This window comes from Aythya marila (assembly GCF_965140915.1).
Source record: "Aythya marila genome assembly, chromosome: 10".
Taxonomy (NCBI): Eukaryota; Metazoa; Chordata; class Aves; order Anseriformes; family Anatidae; genus Aythya; species Aythya marila.
The window spans coordinates 4263536-4290190 of NC_139051.1; the positions used below are offsets into that span (position 1 = coordinate 4263536).

Sequence of the window (26655 nt, forward strand, 5' to 3'; positions counted from 1 at the left end):
CATAAGCACAGCCCCGAGCCTTGAGTTCACGAGGCGTTAGGGCACGGCTCCCAGCCACGGGGTCTGCTTTTTGGGCTGCCCCCCTCCACCAGCCGGCTCGTCCCCTCCCGTCCTTCCTCCCTTCCCCTCCTCCTCCTCCTCCCCGCGTCCCTTGTCCCCTCCCCGCGCCCTCTCCCGTCCCGCCCCCCCGATGCGGGCGGCGCTGCGGGGCCGGCCGGGGCAGGGACATGGCGCTCAGCCCCCCCGCCGGCCCCCCGGGCCCGGAGCCCCCCAGCTCCCCGGAGGGGCTGCCAGGAGGGCCGGGGGGGCTGGGGCTGCCGCTGCCCCTGCACTCGCCCTGGACCTTCTGGCTCGATAAGTGAGTGGGGGAGCCGGGGGTGGTGGTGGTTATCGGGGGGCTGGCTTCGGGGGGGAGAACTTTTGGATGTAACATTCATTTGCTGGGTGTCCCCTCCCCTTACGCTTTCAGCCAGCTGTTAATAAAAGCACTTTCCGAGCCAGTTTTGCTTTTGTGGTTCCCGATGCCGGCGCCCCGGGTGTTGCTTTAAGCCCTAAATTTAGCCGTGACGCGAGGGAGGGGGCCCTGGGCTGCCCGGGGGTTTGGGGTCACGGTGCCGAGCCCAGCCCGAAATTGAAGCTGAAATCCCGGCCTGCTCGCCTGTGTGCTCCCAGACTGTGCTTTTTGTCTTGTTATTAACCTTCTGTATCGCCCCTTCCACCTTCTGGTGTGTTTCTCCTCTCCCTCAACCAGGAGGAGAAGTTCTCTCCCCGCAAGCCTTGCTGCATGCTGACCGCCTTCCTCGCCCTGTCCTGAGCTTCTCCTCCCCTCTTCTGTCCCTTTTTTTATTTCCTGATGGAGAAATAGCATGACATTGACGAAAGCAGGCAAATGGTCTCAGGTCCGGCAAACCAAACCTTGTGAGTGACCCCGCAAATCATGCCTGGTTTGCCCCTTTGAACCCTGACTTCGTTGTAGTCAGGCTCAGGGTCTGAATCGTGTTTTCTGTTTGTTTGGTTACTTCTAAAAAAACAGTGTTTGGACCACTTCCGAAGCAAGCTATCACAAAGATCTGCTTGTTTACACGAGCACGGGGAGATAAGCATGTCCAGCTTGTATAATTTATGCCAGAAGTTAAAATCCATTTCAAGTTACTGACCTGTATCATGAGCCCCTCACCCCCAAGTCCTGGTTCAGCTGCATTTCAGGCTTTAAAACTCAGTTACTCTGTTTGCTTTTCTTTCTCCCTCCTTCTGATGCCTTCTAAGTATTTAATTAGGTAGTGTTGTTCTTCCTTACTTTACAAAACCAAAAGTGAATGTATGTTTTAAAAAAAATTGTCACCAGGCGTCAGCATGTCTTTAGCCTTACCTACACTCAGCACAGTTTTGTTTACCAGCAACAGTAGCAGAATAATGACAGGGAACAATATTACTATTTTTTTTTTAAATGTAAGTCATTAAAAAGCACACGAGAGAGCTCTTAATGGATGACTAGGAGCTTAGATTACTGCAGTGTGTGGAGGTTTGTGTGTCCACAGAGTCCCACTGAAGCATCTGTACTGTTTATTGGTACACCCACACGGTTTGCTGGGGGACTGGTGCTAAGGTTTGCATGGGATGAACTTTCTGTAGAATACAGCTGAGCATTTTTAACTTACTTAAGTAATACCTAGTGTGGAGCAGTGTTGTTGTGTCATGCAATGGTCTTGCTTCTGAGTGCCTCTACGTATTACAGTGGTTTGGGGCTGAAATGCAAGAGGAAGTGAAATTTGAGGGTAAGTAGATGTTGAGATGGATATGTAGAGGTAGGCATCTTTCTGTCCCTCTATGGTGAGAGATCCATGGCATACGTTCTAAGATCTCCAGCATGTGTCTTTTCATTAAGTCACACTCTTAAAGTAAATATCCAGGAAGCAGCACTTCCTCTAGCAGCTTGTGACATGCTTCCAAGTGATTCACTTGGGTTTAATGGCCTCATTTTTACCTTAGTGTCCCGGATTCATCTTCCACCTCAGGAGTAAATGCCTTTGTTTTATCCACATTAGCACTTGTTTCTCTAAATGCCTTGGTGTAGGTTTAAGATTTGAGGTCTGCGATCCTGTGACCAGGTTGTGGTTCACTGTCATTATCACACGCATGTCATGGGCCAGTTGCATTTCCTGGAAGTGCTAAGCCTTCTTTCTTGGTACATGTCTAAAATATTAACAGTCGGATTTCACTTTCTTATATCTGACCCCATATATGCTTTAGGAAAGTGAGAATGATGAAGGTGTTTGGGAAAATATTATTCACTAGTTTGACAAGATCCCATGAATGATCTTCAAATGCTCACAGGCCAGCTGTTTCACATACAGAGACAGAAGCTGTCACTTTTTCCTGTTAAAAGAAATGAGATTTTTTTTTTTAACAAGTTAATGTTTTAAGGTGATGTACCAAGTGTTCTAAATCAGAGGCTTTAGATCTGCTGTTTTATGTGTCCATTCTGCAGGTCTCAGAGTTGATACCTGCATGTCTTATTCATAGTGCTTTGCGTGCCATACCCTGGTGATGTTACAAAGTCTGGAGAATTTTATCAGGTCCTGAGGATGCCTTTGGTACCACCTTGGGAAGCTGATTCCTGCTGGTGGCTCTTCACACTCCTGCTCGTCTCAGTGTAGCTGTGAATTAGTGCACAGTCCTGCTCATAGTTGTCTCTGGCTTTTAAACAAAAGATTGCATGATTGCATTTCTAGTTTTTGCAATACCCTTTATTGTTAAATAAAAAAATAAATAGACGATACATGTACTGTGATAATACCTCAGTGAATGTAATAATGTAAAAACAAACCAGGTTAGGCACTTGAAACTATCCTTTAATGGGATTTGTGATTGTAGATCTAGATACAATATGTGTGTAAATATGAAGATGGTGAAACTGATTTGGCTTTTTGATGCGTATGTTTGGGCACAATGCAAGTAATCCTACCTGGCGTTGTGTGCCCTCTCATGATTAAAGCTGCACTAAGTAAGCCTTTCCCTGCTAAAATAATAGAAGATACCAGTACTAATAGCTGTCTGCTTTTTTCAGCCTCTCAATGAGAAGCCAGAGTTTTTGTCAGTGGTTACAGTTCGTGGTCCAGAGTGTGTGTATGCACTTGCAGTGATGAAGATGTCACACGTCCTTGCAGAAAGACGTCTTTTGAAGATCTAAGTGCGTCTGAGCTGACAGTTCTGCTGACATGCCACTTTCAGTCAACAGTGAGGAAAATACGGGTACCCTTCTTTACAAATCGCTGCTATCAGAAACTGAACGCAGATCACAAAAGCCTGGTACAGAAGTCTCATTTCCAGATAAGCGCTGTCACAGATGCGCTCATGTCAGTGGAAGTGTGTGTGAGTGTATGCACACAACAGTGCTGGTTTCATTGTAGGGGCCTGTCTGCCTTTTCTTCTTGCCTCGCTTCAACAGTGCTTTTTAGGTAATTTTGTTTATGGTTCAACTCTTCTGTATCTTTGAGAGGAAGAATACGCTAATGAATGTTGTCAAATGTAATGCAATGTTAATAGACAACTCCAGGAAAGTGAAAACATTCTCACATAAATACACCCCTATATGCTGATTTTCCTCTCCCCAGTTTATAGTGATGAGATCTATATAGATAATGCTTAGTAGACAACTGAGCTGTTTTCATAATAATTGTGAATCATTATAACCGAACACATCAAATATTGGAAACTAAACTTAATAATTTCCCTTCTTCCCTATAGCAAAATCCTATTTATCTGGAATCATCTATTTCATCTATTAAAGCTCATGAGTAGGTGGCTTACAATGAAAAATGATGGTTAATATTATAAAAACGTTCAACCTGGTAAATGCATTTTGACAGGCTTTGATGGCTTGAAATCAGTCTTTGTCTGCATTCAGGATGGATTGCCAGATTTATTTAGTTGCCACAGCATGTTTTTGAGTTTAAGCTTTGCAAGTAAATATTTTGCTTATTCGTACCCAAACCAGTGTGTCTCAGCACTGACAGTGGTATCTTCAAAAGTGCTCGGCAGCTTTTAAAGCTCCCGCTAAAGCCGTGGAGCGATTCCCGCTGGGAAACAAAGGCCAGTGTGAGTATGTATGAAAAAAAACTTCTATCCTTGGCTCTTCGCAGGGAAACAGAAGAGCTACAGTTCAGCGTCACATTAACATAAGCACAACCACCTGGAGGTTTATTCATGCATAAAACAATGGAATTTATCTTTGTCTCTTGTTCTTTATTCGTGCTGGAATAATAAAGGAGTAGCTAAGCAAGCTGGCAGTAGGATTCAGCTTGGGTAGGTTATTTCTGTTTCCATGCTCCACCTCTTCCTAATGCTCCTGCAGTTTACAGGGGTGGGCCTGACCTCGTTAGGCAGCTCAGTTCTTCCAGAAGTTGCACTGAAACTTCTCCCATAAATATTCTGAAGGTGCAGGAAGGTGCTGGGAGTCGCAGGGCACGGAGCAGGAGAGCTGCTGAATATTTCATGTGCAGGCTCCGTGGGGAAGCTGGGTGTGCATTAATGGGTTGGTGGCCCAGGGGCTGACATGCCCACCTCCAAAAAAGCCTTCTGTGTCCAGCTGCTTTCTGACACAGCCTTTTCCCTCCTGCTCCTTAGAGTTTGCAGTGCTTGTTGAGTTGATTCAAAACAGCACCATGGCAATAATTCAAAATTCATTGTGGCGCATCAGCTTGATGTTACTGTCGATGGCAGTAAAAATATCCCAAATGGAGGAGCCCCACAGTGACCTGCAAATGCAGACCCTTAAACAAAGCTTTCTGTTTTGTAGTAGAATATGTATTGAGTTTTTTTCAGCAAGGTACACAAACATCTTATTACTCCTAGCTTACATTGCAAGTGTTTGTTGCAATACGTACAGAAATAGGAATATCTACAGGTTTCTTCATTAGAAACTCATCTAACACTTGTGCTAGTTGAATCTAAACTTATTCTGTGTACTTGGTTAAAAAGAAATCATTTCCTGGGTTTCGAGGAACAAAACCCGCTCAGTTGTCATCTGTATTGTCTGCTGAGTTCCTGGGAGGCTGTGGCAGAACAGCTGCAGTTCATTGCTGTCAGCAATCTGCCATTTTGAATGAAATGCACTTTTTCCTTCTCTGGCTGTCTGTGATTTAAAATACCATTTCTGTCCTATACTCACGCGTTCAACCCAATTTGTGCAGGTGTAACTTCTGCAGCAAATGGTCCTGAAACTTTTAAATTGCTGCATGCTGTCATTTTATCATTTACAGCGCCTTCTGTAGTATTTGCTTAATAAGGTTTAGGGGTTCGTGCTCAGACCCATAAATCAGTGGCACTTCGCAGAGCTGGGTGAGAGACTGACATAATGCAGTGTAATCTTGTGGGCACAAAGTGCTTGCCAGGCAGGTTACTAAGAATAAATGAGTAGTCAGGCACCTTAACTTTTAAAACAAATGATTTGCTGTTTGATTGGTGTTTTCTGCCAGCTGATAATGTTTTTTTTCCAGACAAACCATGATCTGCAGCTATCAAAATGAACCATTTGATGACCTTGGAGTGGAATATTGTCTTTCATTCTTAGCTGATCTTTAAAATGGCGTTAAAATAACTATGTGGCTACCGTGATTATCTAGATAACCTTTGAAAGCTATCATTACAGGCTGGATTTCTCTTTCATTTGAATAGACCTTACCATGGCAGCATCTCGGGAGCAGTATCAGTGTGAGTGTGCAGAGAGGATGCCACACGTTGTACAGCAGAGTTAACCCCGTAGGTGTTGGTGATCTGCAGTCAGCAAACTGGCAGTAGTATGTAAGAGAAGAAATTCTTTGAACGGTGGTATGAAACAAGAAGAGGCAAAACTTACTCATGTTTTGCCTATTTAAGGTCGATAGTACATGACACACAGTGAGATGTGCTACTTCTGGTCAGCAGCAAGGAAAAAGTAAGTGATAGCTTGCAAATCCACAATTCCTCATTGACAAAAACACCTGCTGAGTTTCCATCTCCTTTAACTTACTACTTTCATTGTTTTGTGTGTTTGAAAGCTGGCTTTGGTTTTGTTAAATACTGCGGATTTTTCTTTTTGCTCTTTAGTAGTGAGTGCAGAGCACGAAGATGCCACCAGTCACTATAATAATTCCTTCTGAGCACACTGAAAGCTTTGTTTGTTGTTATTTTCACATTATCAGTCTTTCCCGTGGGAGTTTCTGTAGTTCATGAACCACAGGACTCAGACCTGCACTATATTGATTTCTTGTCTGTTTTTTTATAACCTCTAGTTAAATTAATTACTGAAATTGGGGCATCAAATGCCCTGTTTTCTTGTTGAGTCCATTACAGTGATGTGGTCTTGTATCCAGTGATCATTAGCTAGGCTGTCCTATGCTGGAAAAGACGGAGGAGTTTCTCTGCTGCTTTTGTGTGCATTTTAAAGTCATTTTGCTTTGATAGGAGCCCCCCGAGAAACCTGGGGGCCAGCATTAAAGTTTCGTTGATCTGGTGCTGCTTCAGCAGTTTTGCTTGTTTAATTATTTCATTTCTTCTGTGGGGATTCCCCTTCTGCCCCAGAGCCTGAATTACATCTGTAACAACTGAGAGTTATTGTAGTGCTTTACATGCCCATCAGAGGTACTGGGACAAGCAGCTGCAGAGACAGGAGGGTGACTGGGGTCTGGTTTGCCCTTATCCTGGGATCTTTCTCCAGAAGGTACCCCAGCATCAGCTGGATTCCCATGTCGTCTCCTCTGCTTCTGTTTTGGGGTTCAGTCTTCTGAATGCCATCCTTCCTGTGCAATGGGAGGTTGCTTTGTGATCTTCGTTCTGTTTTACAAATCCTATGTCAACTTCTGAGGAGGAAAATGCTTCTGGTTTTAACAAATTGAATGAGCCCTGGAAATGTTGACCTCGTTCCCACTAAGTGTGCCGGAGGGTGTGTGCTGGGATTGTCAGGTGGGTGGTGATGGAGCGAGGACACCTGGGGATGTGGTGGATGTGCTGCCCTGCATTGCACACACCCGAGAGATGGCACAAAGGCTGAAAAGGACACGGTACTGCAGTGCCTGAAGGCAGCAGCCCTGGTTGGGATGGGAACTTGGGAATGGTCGGTGTGAGGGTGACCCGGAGAAGCTCACCCTGTCTGGTGTACAGCAGCATAGCCCTGCGCCCTGGGTGTGAAACAAGCCCAAGCACCTCCTGGCTTTGTGGCAAGTGCCAGCAGCAGACACAGCTTGAAGAATGAATTGTTGCTGGTGGAAGGACTGCCTGAAATCCCAAATTTGCCGTGTGGGTTGTGTTAGGTGGCTCACAGCACTGAAACCAGGAGCTGTCCTTTGGCACTCCGTATTCCCACAGCCCGTACGCGTCTCCCATACAACACTGAAGTGCTCTGCGGTGAGATCAGCTCAGTGTAACAGCAGTACACCAGTGAGCCCTGCATCTTTTTCTCCTTCCATCCATCCGAGGGATGCAGGAGCAGGGCCGGGGGCTCCTGGTGCTGCGCTGGGCTGGAGCCCGCTGCCACCTGGCGGCCGCTGCCCCCCCTGCGGCACGCCGGGGGGCTCGGGGTGCCGGGGGTCTCGGGGTGCCCCTGGCTCTTGGCAATCACTGGCAAACAACCTGGGGATGCGAGCTTGGGTCTGCAGGTTCCAGACAAATAACTTTTTTTTTTTCCTAACAGCTGAGAAGTGTGGCGTGGCAGTTAGCAGCATCGATGTTTTTGGTTTAAAATCTGAATTTTATCTGCTTACTGAAAGTGATTTCATAAAACAGCAGCTGGGGTTGGTCTTTATAGGTCCCTTCCAACCGGATGACTCTCTTCAATTCTATTCTAAAATCCCAATTTACCTGGCAAATCTCTATTTACTCAAAAGTACTCAAAACAATGGAATTCCTCTCTTTAAATGATTAATTATGATTAAATTGAAGTTTACTGGATAACTTTGATTTGTGGATATTTTATCTTCACACTCGTGTGATTCACTTCTCCCTGTCTCCCTTCTTCCCCCTTGTTAAAATTCATTTTTATTAATCCCTACTTTCTTTTTCCCCCCACAAGGTCACTACCTGGTACTACAGCAGCCGAATGTGCCTCCAACTTGAAGAAGATTTATACAGTACAAACAGTGCAGGTAAGGCTGGCTTGGCTCTAGCGACTGCCACACAAGAAGAGCAAAACTTAAGGTGTGAAGTAGGATTAACACCCATCTGGGTGAGTCACGCCCATGGCTTTGCTCACCTGTGGTAGGAAGTGTAAGCATTATTGTGCGTGATCGTGTGTGGTATCACATAGTCATTGTTTGAATTTCATTTGGCTTTCCAGACCAGAAAAGGAGGAAATGTTGGCTTGATCAGGCAAGCCCACCCATAAACTTTCCAAAGTTTCCACTTGTGCCTGTGCTGCGCTGTTATACTTGATGTGTTTTCAAGTATTTTTCCTGACTTTTCTCTAAGTTTTAATACAGAAAATCATTGCATGAAGACTAAATGTTACAGCCTGTGTTTTTTCTTCTTTCTGCCCTGGAGCATGACTTTTTTCTTAAAAAACAAAAAAAAAAACAAAAAAAAAAACTAATCTATCAAACTGACACATCAAAAGGCTTTTATGTGTACATCATGCAACAATGAGAAATTCTGCATGTTTGTGTCATCTGCCAGTGCCCATCAGCGGGCATCTCTTGCAAGTACATTGCATTTCTGTTTTATACCAGAGTTATCATGCCTGTGTTAGCAGGAATGGTTGCATCAACCGTGCATCGGAACATCTCTGTCAAGTTTGAGCTGACAGCACCAGTGGGTTTGTTTCAAAACCAGCTACTCTGGCTCTTGTTTGAACTGTTGGAAAAAAGGTCAGCGTAAGACCACAAAACAGTGTACGCAGTATCTGGTAATGGCCATTTTCCCACTCTGAATCCAGCCTTTATTCATTAAATTATTGGGCTTTATTGTTCAAAAAGCTTAAGTTTTTCTTTTCATGAATTTGGGGCTGAAAACACAAAGAATCCCTCTGGGAAGACCCAGGCACGAGGCCAGGTAAGCTCAAGGGGGAAAGCTGGAGCCAGTGCTTGGTGTTGGCTCTCCCGTGGGAGCCCCTGTTTGTGCCTCTTTTTCCATCTTCATTGGTGAGAGGAGCAGCACTGCACGATGGCCCAGAACTTAATATAAATGTTCCTAGTTCTCTCCAATTTTTCATACCCATTTTTATATTTTTAATAGTTTTTCTTCTTTTGTGACTGGATGTTGGTAATGGCTGTTAAATGGAATTGCCAAGGGCTACAAAATCTTATCGCATAATGTTGCAGTCTTTGTTTCTAAGTCGTGCTAATGATTAAGTATTAGATGAACTAATACTTAATTAGTTGTACTAATGCTTAATGTTGCATCACTACATGTTGATGCAACATAAGTCTTTAAAATCCTTTCTTCTTCCTGGCTGTTGGATGAAGAAGAAAGGGAATTGGGATTCCTTCAATCATCCCTCCCTGTTGCTCACCACCCTTTCTAGGTGCCTTTTATCCACCCCAAGCACATGTGACAGCTGCTGCTCTTACTACCAGAAAAGCTGGGATGTATTCTGATGGATCCTGCATCTTTTCATTTCTCCCCCATTCCTGTATTAACGTGCATCTTAAGTTCTTTGTCTCATGAAAATTTGAGAGCTAGTTAGGGATTTAGTTCAACGGAATTATCGCTGTTTCTTTGTAGTTCAAGATGATCCCAGTGAAGTTTTAGACTAGTTGGTAGTGACACAAGGTGGAGATTTTATGTAAGTATTTAACTTCAGTATGTTAAGGAAGTTTAGTGTACTGGTTTGTTCTGACATACTTCAGTATAAACACACAAAAAAGTGAAATTGCAGTAAGTTTCATTTTCTTATAATGCAGAAGGTGACAGGTCTCTAGGAGTAAGATATGTGATGGTTTTAGAGAATATGACCAAGGAAGTAAATTCATTTGAAATGTATTTTCTTGTGTTAATGCAACTAGTGTTTTTTTCTTTTATAAAGAATTTCTGGAGTGTCTACAACAACATTCCTCCTGTGACAAGCTTGCCCCTGAGATGTAGTTACCACTTAATGCGGGGAGAAAGACGGCCGCTTTGGTAAGTGTGTTATCATCAGACACTGCTGGGAGCGGGCACTGGGAAAACCTGACATGGGGAAAGGAGGCAGGGAAAGGAGGTGTGGGCCAGGAGCATCACCTTTCTGCTGCCCGCAAATGCCTGACCTTGAGACCTGCAAAAAGTATCCTAGGGGTTATGTTAAGCTTAAAAGTGACTTGTACTAAATAGAGTCATTATTAAAAGTGCAGGCTGTAATTTAATTGTCCACCTTTGAACATAAATGTCAGAAATTAAATCATGGATTAACAATTAAGAAATTAAAATGTGCCTTTGAAATCTGGTTCAAGACTGCGCAGAACGTTACTTGTCTTTGAAACACGCTATTACCTTGCAAATTTTTCTTTGCAGTGAAGGTAGCGTAATAATGATGCAAATAACTGGTGTGTCCTTAACTGTTCTTCACCTGTACAAAATTATGGAGTGTGCATTAAAATCTACTTACAGGCTTGGGTTAAAACCAACGTAAGGCATTATGAAGTGGTGCATTGCAGCAAGTCCCTACTTGATTGTGGGATAGTAATGAAATAAAGTATAAATCACTGATGTTTTCCTTTCAGAAATTGAGTTTAGCATACCTTCTTCCTGATCCAGTTCCTTCACATCTTAATTATCTTAAACATTTACTGAAGAGATTTGATCTTTTTGACATCATTTGCACTAGATTGTAATTGGATTAGGGTTCTCTAACTGGATCATCGTGTCTCTAACTGGATGTTGAGTTACTACAGGAGGTTTCTGTCCTAATCTACTGAAGAGGCAAATACTTCTTTAAAGTGAAATGCATCTGAAGATCTGTGTTAGTTTTCTAAAAAATACTGTGACTGGCCAGAATAACTAAATTGGGTTTGAACAAAATGTTGGTGTCTGTATAAATCAGCTGGGCCAATATGTGCAGTTCCTTGATATTTTTGAATGGATTTTTTCCTTCTAGTCTAAATTCTATTTTGATAAATCACTGTTAAAGGTGTAAAATGCAAGGGCTTTTCCTGAAAAAGATACATGTGTTTTAAGACTAGGTGCGTGCTGCCTCTTAGGGAAGGGATTGTAAGAGGTTGGTACCATTGGTAACCCCCTGACTTAACAGTAATTACTGCAGAGAAGCTTTTCTCAGATTGCAGTTATGCTATACTGGCTAACCACAGCATTGGTTTTTAGAGGAAAAACAAATTCAGGAGAACGAATTAGGGACTTGCAAAGGTTTCCCTCCTTCTGCCACAGGTGTTTGTGTGGACCAGTGGGACATCACTGACCTGAAGAGTCTCTGTGGCTTTCATAATGGCTTTACGCTGCTCCAAAAGTGACTTTTAGGTTGTGCCTATAACTTTGCTTTTACAGAGCCTTAACAGAATACTAGAAACCCTAAAATTTAAAATTTTACTTAAAGAATTGTAACAAAAAACTTGAAAAGTTCAGAAGTTTATGTTGTACCTTTGTCTTTAAAAGACAGTTTACAGGTTGTCCTGGCCCCAGACAACTTCAGTCTTTTTAAACAAAGACAATTTCTAGTTGTCACAAAACTGAAATGAAGTATGCTCACGTTTTTGTATTGAAATGGATAAATTTGAGACTAATAAGTTGCTTTTGTGAAAATATGTGCCGGAGTTCTTCCAAAATAAAAGGTTACCATAGTAAAACATAAAATTGCTTTGTGGCTTGTTCCCATATCGTGTGCAGCCACTTCAAAGCTAGTCTGTAGCCAGGGAAAATGTATATATTTTCCAACACACAAAACTTGGGAGAGGGATTAGGTGTTGAGAGATGCAGTTCATATGAACAATGGAAGAATTATGTCTGATGTCAGAAGTCATAATTTGAGTCATGCTACCCGGGGTTAGTAATTGCATTTCCAATGGGATTTTTCTGGGAAAATTAACCCCTGAACGTAGGTTTATCTTGATGTGGATCTGAATGCTTATTTTACTGATCTATTTCCCATAACCAGGGAAGAGGAAAGCAATGCCAAGGGAGGTATATGGAAAATGAAGGTCCCTAAAGAAAGTACGGTATGTAACACTGACTCTTTCCTTTTTGATTTTTTTTGTAAGGGGGTTCCTTTAAATTCCATTTGATAAAGCTGTTGTAAGACTTCCTAGTTTTGACATCACCCGATGCAACAACCAAACACCATTTTAAAGTCTGTAACCTTTTGCTTTAAGATGGTGAGCAAAAGTTTTATTTTCAGCTAATTTAGTATCTCTTGGTTTTGATCACATTTGTCAAGGTATTATAAATCAATTGAAAGCTGCAGCATTGTATTCCATTTGACAAAGATGGTATTCTATAAACACCTTTGTTTTCAAAACTCAGTTTGATTATAGGCATGCAAAACAAAACACAGAAACCTCCTCCTGTTAATATTACAGCCAGAACCTCAGTAATGCTCTTCAACAGTCCTCACGCGTGGTTCAGCACAACTTCCAGAGTTTCACAAAGTGCTAAATGCTCCCAAGTTTTGTGTCAAACTCAGTAGGACTGCTTGTGCTTGGCACTGCTTGTATGTGCTACGTGTGGGAGTGAGGAGCACTGTGCCTTCCTCAGGACAAATGAGGACTAAGGCTTTCTCTCCACAGGTAGCGAGACCCATCTAATGTCTTTCTTCCCTTGAAAGAGGGAAGGTTTTGTTTGTGCTCTTTTCCTCATCCCCCTTGTGAAGGCTCTGGTGCTCACCAAACTGTTTTGTGAGCCAATTTAGCACACTATGATTCAGGGGAAAAAAAAAGCTTATTTTTAATTTGAGTGTATAGCTAGGAGAGTTCATTTTAATGAGTATATAGGGTAAAGGGGAGAAGAATCATCCCCTTTGGCAAGATTGAGTTTGAGGTTGTCAGTCACCTCACTTGTACATCTTGTGAAAATAGTGCTGCTTAGTTTTCTCTTTTCAGAATTTAGAAATGCAAAAGATAAAATGTACAGGCATGTTGTCGTTCTAGCCCTGCTGAAACAAATGACTTTCTGTATGCTGAGTGTCACAGCGCTGTCAGATGCATGCAAGTGACTTCAAATGCCTTTTCCTGTGACCTGCCACAGGGAAGAGGCCTGACCTATTCACATGTTGTGTGTGTGCAGGTGGGGTCTGGATCAGGCCTTTAAATGCTAAACATGAACTGTAAGAAAAATCTGACAGCCTTGCAGAAGGCATTAAATGCTGAAAGATGGTACTTGAAACTTCAGCCAAAAGCTAATTGGTTTTGCCTGTGGGCTCTTTTCCATATGTGAATTGCAGCTTTCCTGCCTTCAGTCCCCAGTGATCACAAAAGACGCTGAAATTTTGTTTTTCCTATTATAACCCAAGGTGTGAAGATTGTCAGCAGTGATGAGAGGTTTTGGGAGCCTGCATTATTGTGTGGTGCATTTAGGGACCCCAAAGAAGCCTTGTTTTTCATAGAATGATCACCACTTTCTGCCATGAGGTTATTTTCTGATATCTCAAACTAAGTACCACATGTCCCTGATCACCTCTGAAAGGTTTAATGGGAGATGAACCTGAGTCAGCTTTTAGTACCTTTGTAAATGGCATAAAATATTATTTATGCCTATTTCTCAGTCTTGGCTTCGTGCTTCTAATCACCACACACCCAGACCGCATCTCCTTGGCCAAGAAGAGCCATCTTGTACAGCCCTCACTGGAAGATAATATGCTAGAGCAGTGCTTGCAGAGGGTGTGGAGGGAGGGAAACGTAGTTATTTCTGAAGATACCAGTCTTAGAAGTGGTATGAAAAACTGACCGACAAAATACTGACACTTCAATGTTGTTGCATGTGTACGGTGACCCTTCTGTATGCTGGTTTTTAATACGAAAACTAATACTTTTTAGATCCTTATAAGCCTGATCCTGCAACTGCTTACTACTGGATGAAGTGCTTCCTACCCATGAGGCCGTGAGGACAGCTCACGGTAGCGAGCACTGCGCCCGGTAATGACTGTGCGTGGTCATCTCACCTTAATGTACGGACTGGACGCTGGCAGGCAAGGGCATCATTTCGCAGGCTCACTCTGACATCCCCAAGCTGCCTCGTGAGGCATGGCAGCAGTTCTTCCCATAGCGTAGCTTCATGTTATGGATAGGATGAGGTGGTAATGAGTCACAGCAACGTCTGGTCCTTTGTAGTCCAGAAGATGGCTTAGGAGTACTTGGAAGCTCCATTAAAGCAGTTTATTGGTTTGTCATCCCCATAGCTGCTTGCTTTTTGTTTTAACCCTGGCGCGTTTAATTGCTATTCCTTCTGCTTTTGTTTTAACCGTGGTGCATTTAATTGCTCTTTCTTTTTAATAGTACTAAAATTCAAGTTAATTTCAAAGAGCAGAAAGGCATTCCTTAAAAGAAGTGTATTAATAAAATCTTTATGGTGATATAGCAAAATATGTATATTACAGAATACATCGATGTCTATATTTTCCGTCCCTGTAAATGCACACCTTGGAGCATATTACTGAACGTGTTGATCCAGAAGCATTCCAGGATTTGTATGGTCTTTTGCTTAGGTAATAAATGCCAAAAGCAAATAACAGTGTAATTGGTCTAGCAGAGCCAAAGAAAACTGGCAGATAGTTGTTGTTCCCCCCCGTTTTAACTCTCTAGTGTGCATCTGAATCTGTTGAAAGACAGGCTTATTTCGTAGTCAAGGCAAATCAGACTTGATGTTTAAATAATAAATCCATTTAACTTGTTGGTAGGGATTTCTGATGCTTTTTGTAGCATGGATGGTAATGCTTTTTCATAGTAAGGCTCTACTTGTGATCATTTGTTTCTGTCTTTTATCATGGGAAATTCTTGGGAATTCTACTTCCATGCTGTACGTTGATTAGTGCGTTCAGGGTGGGTCATGGACACAGACAAAGTAAATAGAGTTAAATATTAAATATCTATTTTAACAATTCTTTGTAACAGTATTTATTTCCAGGGTCTAAACTCTTGCTCTGACTACATTGAAGAAATTATTAATATAACACAGCGTGTAATTGCAACAAACACTTCTTTGTTTAGACAACCTCAGAAAGCTCAGTTTTGAGTACATTCTCTAGCAAACCAAACTTTTAAATTAAGAGATAGTAAAGCAAAAGTAACTTTTCTTCTTCTTCTTAGGCAGCAGTATGGAAAGAGCTCCTGTTAGCAACTATTGGAGAACAGTTCATGGATTGTTGTGCAGCAGGTAACTTTCAAAAACGCTATTGATATCGTATCCATACCTACCCTCAGGAAGAGGAGGATGAGATATTTCAGCTGTTCCAGTGCAGAGCTACCTATGAACTCCAGCTGAACAGCCTGTGTTCCTGGGAAGCCAGCGGATTATCAAGGTTTTAAATGTCTATCTCTGCCAGCATTTAAGTGATTAATATTAAATTCTACAATGCCAGAATTCTGGAACACCAAATAACATTTCTATACCAGATTGTTTGTACTGTCACAGTTGGAAGCAACTGAATTAGATGCCCATTAGCTATTGTGGTGTATTCTGGTTATGGGCTGTTTGGGGAAGCACCAGAGCAGACCTGAAGCACAGAGAAGCTGTGTGGTTTGACTATGGTGGTGTTAAAAACCCATAACAGAGCTGTAATGGAAACCTGGGTCTTCTGAACCCCAGCTTAGCACTCTAGCCAGAGGTGATGCTTTCATTATCACTTAAAAGCATTGCTTAGGTCAAAGTAGTCTTTAGTGTGATTTAATTTACGTAAAATTCTTGAAATACCTTACTGGCTTACCGGAAAACAGTCATTAATTATCCAGAAGTTCATCTGTGGTTTTTGTTCAGATGTAATGATTTAATGCAATCACTTTCAGAATAAATGTCTCTTCTGTGCTTACACATTTCATTTGGAAATGAACTCCAGGAAGGTGCTGGGAATGCCAGCATGCTTAAGGTGCATCAGCAAGTGCTGCCCCTCACACACAGGCAGCAAGTATGAGCCTGTGACCATCTCATGCGTCTGGGCTCAGTTACAGAGCTGCCTCTTCTGTCTGGGTGATGTGAATGGTTCTTTTGCATCATCTCTTGTGACCCTGCTTGCCTCTCCTAAACACAAATATTAGATTAAATTAGCTGTTACAATGATACTGAACAACCAGTTAGGAAGTGTTCCTTCACTGCTTTATCACAAAGGAGAAAAAGCCAGTTTCTGAGGAGAAATACAAGACAGCTAATCTGCCTCTGCAGGCTTTTGCTTGCAGTATTATTTAAGGTAGATTTCCCTTAGTAGTTTATATTGCTAAACAATCTGAAGAATCACAAGATTACCTCCTGGTCAAGGGTAAGTGTTAATAAAGATAAATTTTCTCGAGGCACTTCATTAAAACCATTGTGAGGTAATATTTGCAATAGTTACTATAAATAGTGTTTGTTTCTTTCTGGTAACTGTTTTGTCTGGTTTGAACACTTGTATTCCCTGCATTGGAGAATGTTCTTTTGTTGCTTCACTTTGTTCAACTTCTGGACACTTGCACAGCACATAAGTATCGAATTAGACATGTCTCACTTTTCAAGCATTTTTTTTAATGATGCTTCCTCTTCCATGCAGATGATGAAGTAATAGGGGTTAGCGTCAGCGTTCGTGACCGTGAAGATGTTATACAAGTCTGGAATGGGAACGCTTCCTTAGCGAGTGAAGCAAAAGTTTTAGAAAAGATATATAAACTTCTGCCACACACCTCCTTTAAAGCAGTGTTCTATAAACGTAAGTATTTTTACTAGTTCATTTCCACCACTGTTTGAGGAGCGAGATGCTGGTGGGATATTTCCATGGGAATAACCTCTCTGGTTCCTCATTAGCCATTTAGAAACACAGCATCTCCCCTTGCATTGAAATTTTCGCTTAAGAATTACAGATGGTCCTGTGCCTTCAATGAGGGTTAGCTACCATTCAAAGCATAGAATATTTTAGATTTAATTTTAGAATGTTTTTAGCTTTATGCTTAATACACCTGATTCCTAAAGTTATTGAGAGACATCTTGATAGCTGCCAAGACTGCATGCTTCTTAATGTGTGTATTGATTTAGTGGAACCAGTTACAGATGGGATTTTTCAGGGGTCCCTTTCTTCAGACTCTCTATAAATGTGTAATCGGAACAGTGTATTCCCAAAGATCACTCCTTGGCACATTGTCTTCCTCAACTGCTTGTGCATCACTGTCTTTCCTCTTCATCTTTTCAACCCCCTGTCAAAACTTACATGTTTTCTTTTTATTTCTCTCCCTTAGCACACAGAGAGCACCATGCTTTTGAAGGCAGACGTGGAAAACATTAAGCGCAGTCTTGTGCTTGACACTTAGTGTTTGGAGGTGGTCTGAACAAGCAGAAGGATGGCTGGAAGTCCTGCAGAACCACTATGTGCAGTGGCCCTCTTGAGTTTCTAACACTTCAGATTGGGCTGTTGCTGCTGAAAATGAGGAAACATGGTTACCCTGCCTGCCAAATGTGCCATTCATTACTTTTTGTTTGGTTGTGTTTTCAATTCTTCATTGTTTCTTTAAAAAGTTATTTTGGCCACTATTTTTTTTTTTTTAATCAGATCATATTTATTCCGATTTCATTAAGATAGAATGCTTTGTTTTTCTGTACTGTACTTAGTTAGATGCAAATGTGCACAAACATGATATGCTGCTTTCTCTAGATGTGCTGTGCATAGAGGAATACTGGCTTGGTGAAATGTGTTTTCAATTTTCATTTTGAGACATTCCTATCATGCTAAGATTTACTCACTGTCTTTGTCCCAAGAGATGAAGGAGTTGCACTGCATTATCCTAATGGACTATGTAATCTGGTCTTGCACTGACAACAGCACACATGCTGTAAGAGTAAAGAGTGAAGAATTCACTGAATGAACAACTAAAGAGACACGTTTATATTGGAACTGACCCTCTGTGAGATAACATTAACAAGTGTTTAAAGTGTGATGACTTCAAAAAACTCTGTTCAGGCTCGTATTGAGAGATCTTTAGGTAAGAAACCCTGCAAACTCTACATCTGCTATTTAAGAAGGGTTTGTGTCTTTATTTTTTTAGTGTGATATTTTTCTGTACACTTGGAAAAAGTCATGAATCATTTCTAATGCATTTGACTAACTGGATCCCCATCCCTCAGACTTCTGCAGTTATTTTAGTCAACAGAATTGCTGTTGACTTCGGTGCAAAGGAAGAAAACCTATCACACAGTTTTTAAGATATCAGGGCTCCTTCGGTCTTTTTTTTTTTTTTAATTTAAAGAAAATAAGTGGATTTTGTTTTACAGCATGAATGTGAACATTAACTGTGCTACTCTTTAAATGTTTGTCTATATTAATTATGAGGTGTCAGTTTGCTTTACTATACTACCAAAGATTTAGTTCCTTTTGCGAGAAGAGGCTGCAGCGTAGAGAGGAACGTGTGCTCCGCTCAGCATTACTTCATTGGTAAGAGTTCTTGTTTGGCAACTGTTCAAATTGCACTGATTTCCACATGTTTGGAGTATTAAGAAGCAGCCATTAGAATCAAATTTAAAAGTAAGGATTGCACATGAGGTTTTTTTACAACTTTGTATTTATGAATTAAAACTGCAGTTAATGAGATTATTAATTAAAGAAATAAAGAAGTTTTCTTAGATCAAATGTCTTGCTTCTGTGATTGATTTGAGACAAAATGTTACCAGACCTGCCTTTTTAAACCTGTGTTTTTCAGTGAAACTTCTCTTAGAAGCTATCTACATTTTGTTTGCAGATTAAAAAAATATATATTTAAAATAAATAAATTATATACATATATTTTAAAATGTTTTTTGTTCTTAAACCAGAAAGGCATGAAGTCCACTAGTCGTATCTCTTGTATATATTCAGTTAATACTCAAGGTCTTTTTTTTTTTTTTTTAAACGAAGGTTTCAAAATAAATAAGACCACTAGTGTGAATGTAAAATGTCAGAAACTTCTCAGAATAAGTGAGAGAACGCAAGCAGGTGCTTTACCTCCATGGTGAAGTGGAGTCATTACTGCAGCACTGAGTGGAACTTCAGTTAATACAGGTATTACTGGATGGGTTTTAGTGCAAGTGCACACTTGGAGGCCCTCATTTCTATGGGCAATGAGTGGGTTCCTCGGGACAAGACAAACTGCATTTGGGGATTTTGCAAGCATTGAATGTAAAAACAGAAGAACTTTTGCAGTGGCTGCCCTCACCTCCCTGGAGCTCAGTGTTACCCCCGTGTGCTGCCCTGCAGCTTCCCTGGCTGCGGCACAACTGTGGGGATTAGTCGGGAATTTCACTTAACGGGGATGAAGGGCTGCCTTCTGGGGCAAGCTAATTAACAGGATTCCGTGCTGGTAATTAAATAGCAGTTTGTTGAACATAACTTGTTTGAGATCTTGGGGAGGCATAACAATTAGCAGGCAAGGGAAAGGCGGCTTTGCCCCAAAGCTTGTACCCAATCAGTTGCTGCTCCAGCTTAAATCTTTCATTCTCCAGCAAAGATATGTTTGAGTCAGTTTGTTTTTTGCTGCTGTCCTTTAGCAGCAACTTCTCTCTCTGCTGTAGCAGCTGCTGGTCCCTCCAGGGGCTGTCTCAGCCCTGGGATCTTGAGATCTCCTGCCTCACCTGCTGCTTCTGCAGCTGCTGAAATCTTGCTCTTCTATTTTTTGTCTTCATGACTGACTATAAAATATCTGTTCTAAGAGATTGCAAAGCTTTGGGAGTTCTGTTTTTGTTTTTAATTTCCCTGTGAATTAAGTAATCTCTGGCACACTCAGTGTTTGTGTTGTCTTCCCCAAATGCTTTTCTCTCCCTGACTGGTGGTGGTGTCCCCATGGGGTGGTTGTTACACCTTGGGGATGCCCGGGTGACAAACGAGTGTTGGCAGAGCTGGGAGCTGCTGCCCTGTCTGCTGGGAAGCCCTCCCTCCATGTCACTGTCCCTGCGGTGTCCCTCCTGCTGCTCCTGCACACAGCACAAGGAGCTTCCTCGGCAGGAGCCGCTGCGCTTGCGTGCGCCAAAACGGGCTGCGGGTGTGTGCTGGTGTTGTGATGTCTCACTCCTGGGCTCTCTCACTTAGTGCTGTTTTTTTTTTTTTTTTAAACAAAACTTGGTTCAGGAAATGTGAGATGTATCAGGATTAATGATTCCGCTCTGCAGCGTATTCGCCCCCCGGAGGTGCTGGTGGCGTTTTGGTTTGGAGAGGAGCAGTGAAAAATGGCACGGTGGGAGCAGGCGTGAGTGGCAGGAGCATTTTTGTGTTGTGCAGTGTGCCCGGGTGATGCTGCCTGATCACTGTGCAGGAAGACATCAGGGCATCTTCAATGAAAGCCACTCCGTACTGTGGGCTTTGCTCAGCCTCCCGTGAGCTTCTGTTTTAGCGTGGCAGGCTGGCACGCTCTCCTCAATAATAATTAAGGAACTCCATACATCAGAGCGAGGAGCAAAAGGCTCTGCAGGGCAGGATGGGCGCAGTCAGCGCTCTGCTTTCGCCAGGTGATGGGAGCACAAAAGAAATCACTTTTTATGTTTTGCCTATGCCAGGCTTGGCTGCAGGGGATGAAGCTTAAAAGCTAAAACTGGGCAAGAAGGGTTTCCACTGGTGCTGCTGCCACGGAGGCTCCATAAATAAGCAAATCGGAGCAGGCTGAAAGCGAGGCCTGAAGTAGGCATCATTCATCATGCGAGGGGGCCTGGAGTTTGTTCCAGCTCGTAATGCGTAAGGGAGAGCAGTGTTATGAATAGGCACGGGATGAATCCCCTTCTTTTTGGATCGGGATTCTGTGCAATAAACATGCAAGACAATTTGTATAAAATAGTGAGGATTCTTTCCTAGAGAAGTCATTTAAAGCTGTATTTGCACATCAGGGAGTAGTCTGAAGGAACTCTGCACAGTTAAATTTCTGTACAAGTGTGCAAGGGGAAAGCAAGGTGCTCAACAAGGTGGGGCGTGCAAACCTGTGCCACACCGGGCTGGGATTTGCATTGGGATTGCCACGATGGGGGAGAGAAAGCATCGTGCCATGCAGAGCGGTGCTGGTTCTGGGGCAGCACGGGGGAAAGAGGCTGGTGCTGAGGCACTAATAGGGAATAGTAAGGTGGTGGCACCACGGGCACAGGGACAAGGCTCTCTGGAGTGGTGACGGCCACCCAGGAGGGAGGGATGTGTCCCAAAAGTTTCATGGCACTGCATGGCTCCAAACTGCACCGAGCGCTTTCAGCGTGTCCTGAATGCCAGCTGGGGGAGGAAGGAATATTCTTGAATGTCTTCTGGCCACAGAACATGAGGTTTGGAGCAAGAAAATCCTGATCCAAAATGCAACAGCACTGCTGGCCCTTAGCAATACTTGAAAATAATATTTGCTGGTCAGAGGAGAGGGTGGCTTACCAGGTAAAATGTGAAATGATCCCGTGATGGGCAGCGCCCACGAGTTCTGCACGCAAAGCCTGCTGGCTTGCTTCTTTTTCCTTGGGCTTATTTTTTGGGGACTCCTGTTTTGTTTTGCCTTCGGTATTTCCCAACCAGCTGTTAGTCACCCTCCCCTCCCCGCCCCGCAGCAGCTGCACCACGGCTTCGCCCATCAGCTCCCATGCCCTGTGGCTGTGTGCTGGGGACACCGGGTGGCACCGCCTGGTACCCGTGTCCCTCCCCTAATTTCTCACGGTGGGACACCCGTGCCACGACCCCTCGGAGACCCAGATCCACCCCCAGACCCTCAGCTGGGTGCTGAGAGGGGCCAACCTGAGCCTGTCCTCTGCGGAGTGGAAGATACCTGGTGGGGAGCAAGGGCAGTGCTTGGCCCCAGGGCAGGGTGCTGAGCCGCAAGGCCATGACAGTGACCACGGGACCTGAGATGTCCTCAAATGTTTGGATAAAAAAAAAATAATTCTGTTTTTTTCTGGGTTTTGCCTGCTCCAGCAGAGTCCCCCCTGCAGTGGCGAGGAGCAGAAACCTTCCTTCCGCCAGCATCCAGGCCTTAATCTCCGGGATTAGGCCTCCTCTGATCCTCCTGCAGGCACGGGATGAGCCGAAGCCTGGAAGAAAAGCTCTTCTGGCAGCGTGGCTTGGCCAACACACCCCATCGGCCTGCCGGCACGCCATGGGACGGGGAGAGGCATCTTGTTTGGGTGTCTGCTACTGCTGGTTCTCCCTCTCCTCTGGGCAGGGGGTGCTGGGGGCTCTGCCGTGCACCCATGGGTGCTGGGTGGCTGTCAGCATTTGGTGCCCATGGACAGGGGGTTAGTGCTGGAAACGTCTCTGAGCTGCAAGGAGGTGAGAGTGGAAGTTCAACATTTGCAATAGTTTTACAGTTCGAAGCCTGCAATGGCTTCCAGATTTAAGTATGGGTTTTTATCTCTCTCTCTTTTTTTTTTTTTTTTTTTTTTTTTTTCTTTTTCCTTTTTTCCCCCCTCTCTCTCTCTTGAAATAAAGGAGCCATTAGAGATGGTCCGTAATGTGGAAGACACATGTTTGTATAGTGTTACCATTTATATAGCAGCAGTCTGGACAGGAAGGTCGCTCGTCTTCGAGGAAGATAAATGATCTCTGCCTTGTGCTCCAGTCTGGAGCTGCCTTTGAAGGCTCTTAGGTTCTGGACACGGAGCGTTCAGTAATTAAAAACTTATTTAATCTCTGGATTTCGTTTGGCTTGATAGATCTGAAACCTTTGCAGCTCAGCAAGAAAATACCTGCGGAGCTGAAAGCCAAAGGAGCTGCTCAAGCTGGCAGCGAGGCTGCCATGAGATGGCAGTGCAAGACAAAGGATGGAGCGAGCAGCCCGGGGCTGCAGGGACCAGCTCGGCTGCTCTCGTCCTGCCAGGCTGCAGAGAAGCACCCTTCCTGCTGGGAAAAAAAAGTGCCAAGGAAGAGAAAGGACTTATGTAAGGATAATTCTGCTATTAGTCAGGGGAGCCTGTCACGGAGCTTTGTCTGGACTGGACTTTTCCTGCTTACACAAAGCACATAATGCTGGAGGAATTCACGTATAAACAGTGCGAAGAAGGGGGGAGGCTATCCGAGTCGGGAGCAGCCGTAAGGAAATGGATTTTCTCAAACTGTTGCTGGCAAATTCAGAGGGTCTTTGATTTCTGGGGGGTTTCGGAGCTTAAGTGCATGTCAAAAATAGTCACAGCTTGTGCGTTTCTCCCCTTCTCTGAGCACCCACGAAGCTCAAACCCAGCCTGGAAGAGCAGGAGAGAAGCTCCCGTGGCCTCTCCCCAGGTCTGCGCTCCTGCTCACGCCCTGTAAAGGCACTTTTTTTGTCCTGGGGGTGTGATGCAACCCTCCCCAAGTCACCTCTGAGGCCTCCGTCACAATCGTGATCTCCCTGACACCATAAAGGAGCAAAACGCTCTTGAAAACAACTTTTACCACCACTTTTGCCCAAAGCCACGTGGGAAGCAAAGCTACAGCTACGACTCCTAATTAATTGCAATTAGAAAGCACAAACCACGGAGGACTCCTCATTATATATAGCAAGGGGCTTGCTTCTAGAGCTGGACTGAGTCGCTGCCTTCCCCCCTCCTCCTCCCCTGCCCAGAAAGAAGCATTCGCAGTGCTCAGACAGGGCCTTGGCTCTGCAGCTCTCCCAAAGTAAACAGCGGCACATCAAATAGCTCTGTGCCGGCAGGAGGAAAGAGGGGGATGCGTCTCCCTGGCTGTCCTGCGGCACCGGCAAGGTCAGGAGCGATTCTGGCAGCAAGCAGCACAGAGCAGGCGGTGCAGCAGCCTTCCCCGCCAGCACACAGAGCAGGGCTGTGCCGGAGCCTGCCCCACGGCACAGGGGTTTTGGGGGGGCAGCAGTGGGGCTTGTCCTGCTGGTGTGGTTGGGCGAGGGCATGGGGCAGTGCTGGGGGAGTTGGATGTGTTGTAGGAATGTTTTTATGGAGTGCAAACCTGCTGCTTGCACCCCCAGCCACTGCCTGCCCAGTGCAGGGCAGAGCCCGCTGCCTGGCATGGTGTGGTGAGGTGCGCCCCGAAACCCCAGCCAAGGGGGTGTTCTCCTGGGCTGGCAATGGGAAAAGGGCTTTGGTAAAGGGCAGCCTGGTGCCAGGACCCAGCCTGTCAGTGCAGAAGCTATTTCGTGGCTGTGGCAGGCTGCCTGAGCTCAGAGACTTCGTTGCTGCTGCTGGAGGGCTGCCTTTTGGGAGCACCACGTTGTGAGCAGGACCCCTGCACATTACATAAAATGCACCAAGTAAAAGCAGCCCTTTGTACCCGACCCACGCCTTTTCAAGGTCCCTGGCTTACATTCCTTTTTTTTTTTTTTTTTTCTTTTTTTTCCTTTTCTTTCCCCTGCCCCATCAAAGTTGTTTTCATGCGTGCTGGCCACGCAAAGGCTCAGCTCTAACCCCAGCCTGGAGAAACCTTCTCTCCTCCCCTTCTCCATGCTCAGCACCGCTCAGGCACTCTGCATCTGGGCAGCTCCGCTGTGGCCTTGGGAAAGGCAGCACAGCGTCAGGCTCAGCCCAGACACCACCCAGCAGCCAAGGCTTGGTATGCCTCGTGCTGCCCTGCCTCTCCGTGCCTGCTAGGAAAATCCTCGGGCTTCAGCACCCCGTGAGTGCCACGAACTTTGACTGATGGTGCTGGGCGCAAATGGGCCAGCAGTCATGTGGCTGAGCCTCCTGATGCCACTTGGGGTATTTTTGCACCAATTGCAGCCTATTCATCAAAATAAAATGCCAATAAGTAAAGCACTACGATGCTTTCAGAGGGGAGCGCGCAGAGGAAAGTAGGTGAATCCTGCCCCCAAATGGATATTCAATCTTATAACAAGCACTGTGTATTAACAGAGAGGGAGCCTGGCTCCTCGCCACGCTGTGCTCGCGGGGCTCATGCTTTATCCCCATCAGCTCGTGGCTGTGCTTCTGCCTTGGTTGCATGTGGATGTTGAAATGAAGCGACCTGCAGAGAGCTAATTGGGATCTGTTTCATTAGCCAGCCCTCCGAAAATGGCAGCAAGGAGAGGAGCTGCAGGGCTGAGGGGACCCTGGGACAGGCAGCTGTGCCCCTGCAGGGACACCGGGGGAGCCTTCGTGGGGGGATCAGGCAGGGCAGGGGGGGAGAAGGGGAATGTCCACGGGGAGCATCTCTCACCCATGGCGCTGTGAGCAAAATGTCACCAGCTCAAGGCCCCAGGAGGTGTCCCCCAGCCCAGCCAGGGCTTGCAGCCATCTGTCCCTGTGTTGCCCCCTGAGATGCGTGGTGGGGCTACCTGGCGCTGCGGGGAGCTGAGGGTGTCACCTCAAGGGGACAGGACACTGCACTCCAACCTGTTACAGCCAATCCCCGTGGTAAATGGTTTTTAAGAGTGTTTTATTTTGTCTTTTTAATTTTTTTTCCATCTGTGCCCTGAGGTCCCGAGTTCGTGTTCTCCAGCTTTTTCTCCACAGCACTGAGGATGCAGCAGATGCCTTTCCTATCAGCATCACCCCTCCTCAGCCTTTCTAAGGGGGTGCTGAGAGGCTGCCTGCCCTCGGGACGTGGTGCTTGTCCCAGATGTCAGCAAGGGCATTTCTGGGCACCGTGGGCATGGCATGTTGGGGCTGACACCCCCTGAGGGACAGCAGAAGGACAGGTCTGGCAGAGGGTTCCTATAGGTGCTGAGGGCAGGGAACTGCTGCTCAGCCGATATCTTTGGGATGCTCTGGGGACACCAAAACCAAACCCTGTGAGGCTTTTGGATGGGAGGGCAGCAGTGACCATCCCTGTCACATCCCTGTTGGTCCTGACCCCCACCGCAGCGCAGCGAGGGCCCGGCTCATCACACCCACACCAGCAGGTGTTTTTTTGGTTAAACCATTATGAATGTAAATGATCCTGCTCAATTACAAAAGCCTGCGTGAACTGGCATCTTTAAAGGAAACTCTGAAAGATCTCCTGGCACGGTGCTTCTTCAAATAGTTGGAGGCTTCGCTGAGTCTTCTGAAACAAAGGCAGGCGCCGCCGCCCGCGAAGAGAGCAGGGGTGGCCAAGAGCAGCCCCCTGCACCGGGGTGGCCACCAGCACGCACCCAGCACTGGTCGCTGCTGGGATGGCAACTGGGTGGCACGAAGGGCGAGAAGGGACAGAGAAGCCACCTGCCCTGCTGTGCCAAACCTGTGGCTGGTGTCCTGGCTGCCTGCTTGGAAGACGTGCTAAGCATCTTCCTTGCTTCAGTGTATGTTTTCCTCCTGATATTCATGCTTTCACCCTGCTGTGCTAAACTGAATTTATAATTTTTGCTTCTTTTGGGAAGCTAATTCTGCAATAAGGTGCCCGGTGCAAGGAGACACAGCTGTGCTGCTGCCCTCTGCCCAGTCTGTGCCTGTGGCCGATGGGTGCTCGTGCCAAAATGCCACTTGTGCGTGGTTTGGGCAGCGCGATGCCCGGCCAGGCAGGGCCAGGTGGAAGTGAAATGAATGGTTAAATGTGTGGGGTGGCCACCTTAACACACTGCGACAGCGCTTCCAAAACAGCGAACCGCTTTATTTCAGGTTTGATATCTGCTATCAATTGAGATTGAAAGTATTGATCCGGGCTGATTGCTGGGGACAATCAGAAAGCGGGAGGGTAATTGGCTGTCATGTCCCTCATCGATCGGGCCCCGCAGTTCGCAGCCGCTAACGTTATTT

At 45.0% G+C, this 26655-nt stretch overlaps 1 protein-coding gene across 4 annotated transcripts; it reads left to right on the forward strand.

Annotated features, from left to right (window-relative positions):
* Positions 1-180: 180 nt before the first annotated feature.
* EIF4E3 (eukaryotic translation initiation factor 4E family member 3) lies at positions 181-18689 on the forward strand. 4 transcript variants are annotated; one of them, XM_082768590.1, is made up of 8 exons: positions 229-358; positions 3068-3458; positions 8048-8120; positions 9995-10089; positions 12053-12113; positions 15195-15261; positions 16625-16780; positions 17304-18689. In XM_082768590.1, exons 2-8 carry the CDS (start codon positions 3355-3357, stop codon positions 17348-17350), a joined length of 603 nt encoding a protein of 200 aa, XP_082624716.1. In that variant the 5' UTR covers positions 229-358; positions 3068-3354; the 3' UTR covers positions 17351-18689. The 4 variants fall into 4 exon arrangements, with proteins under 4 accessions (XP_082624715.1, XP_082624716.1, XP_082624717.1 ...); XM_082768592.1 differs by lacking the exons at positions 229-358; positions 3068-3458 and adding exons at positions 5747-5760; positions 5878-5935; XM_082768589.1 differs by lacking the exon at positions 3068-3458 and having other exon boundaries at positions 181-358.
* The last annotated feature ends 7966 nt before the right edge of the window (positions 18690-26655 follow it).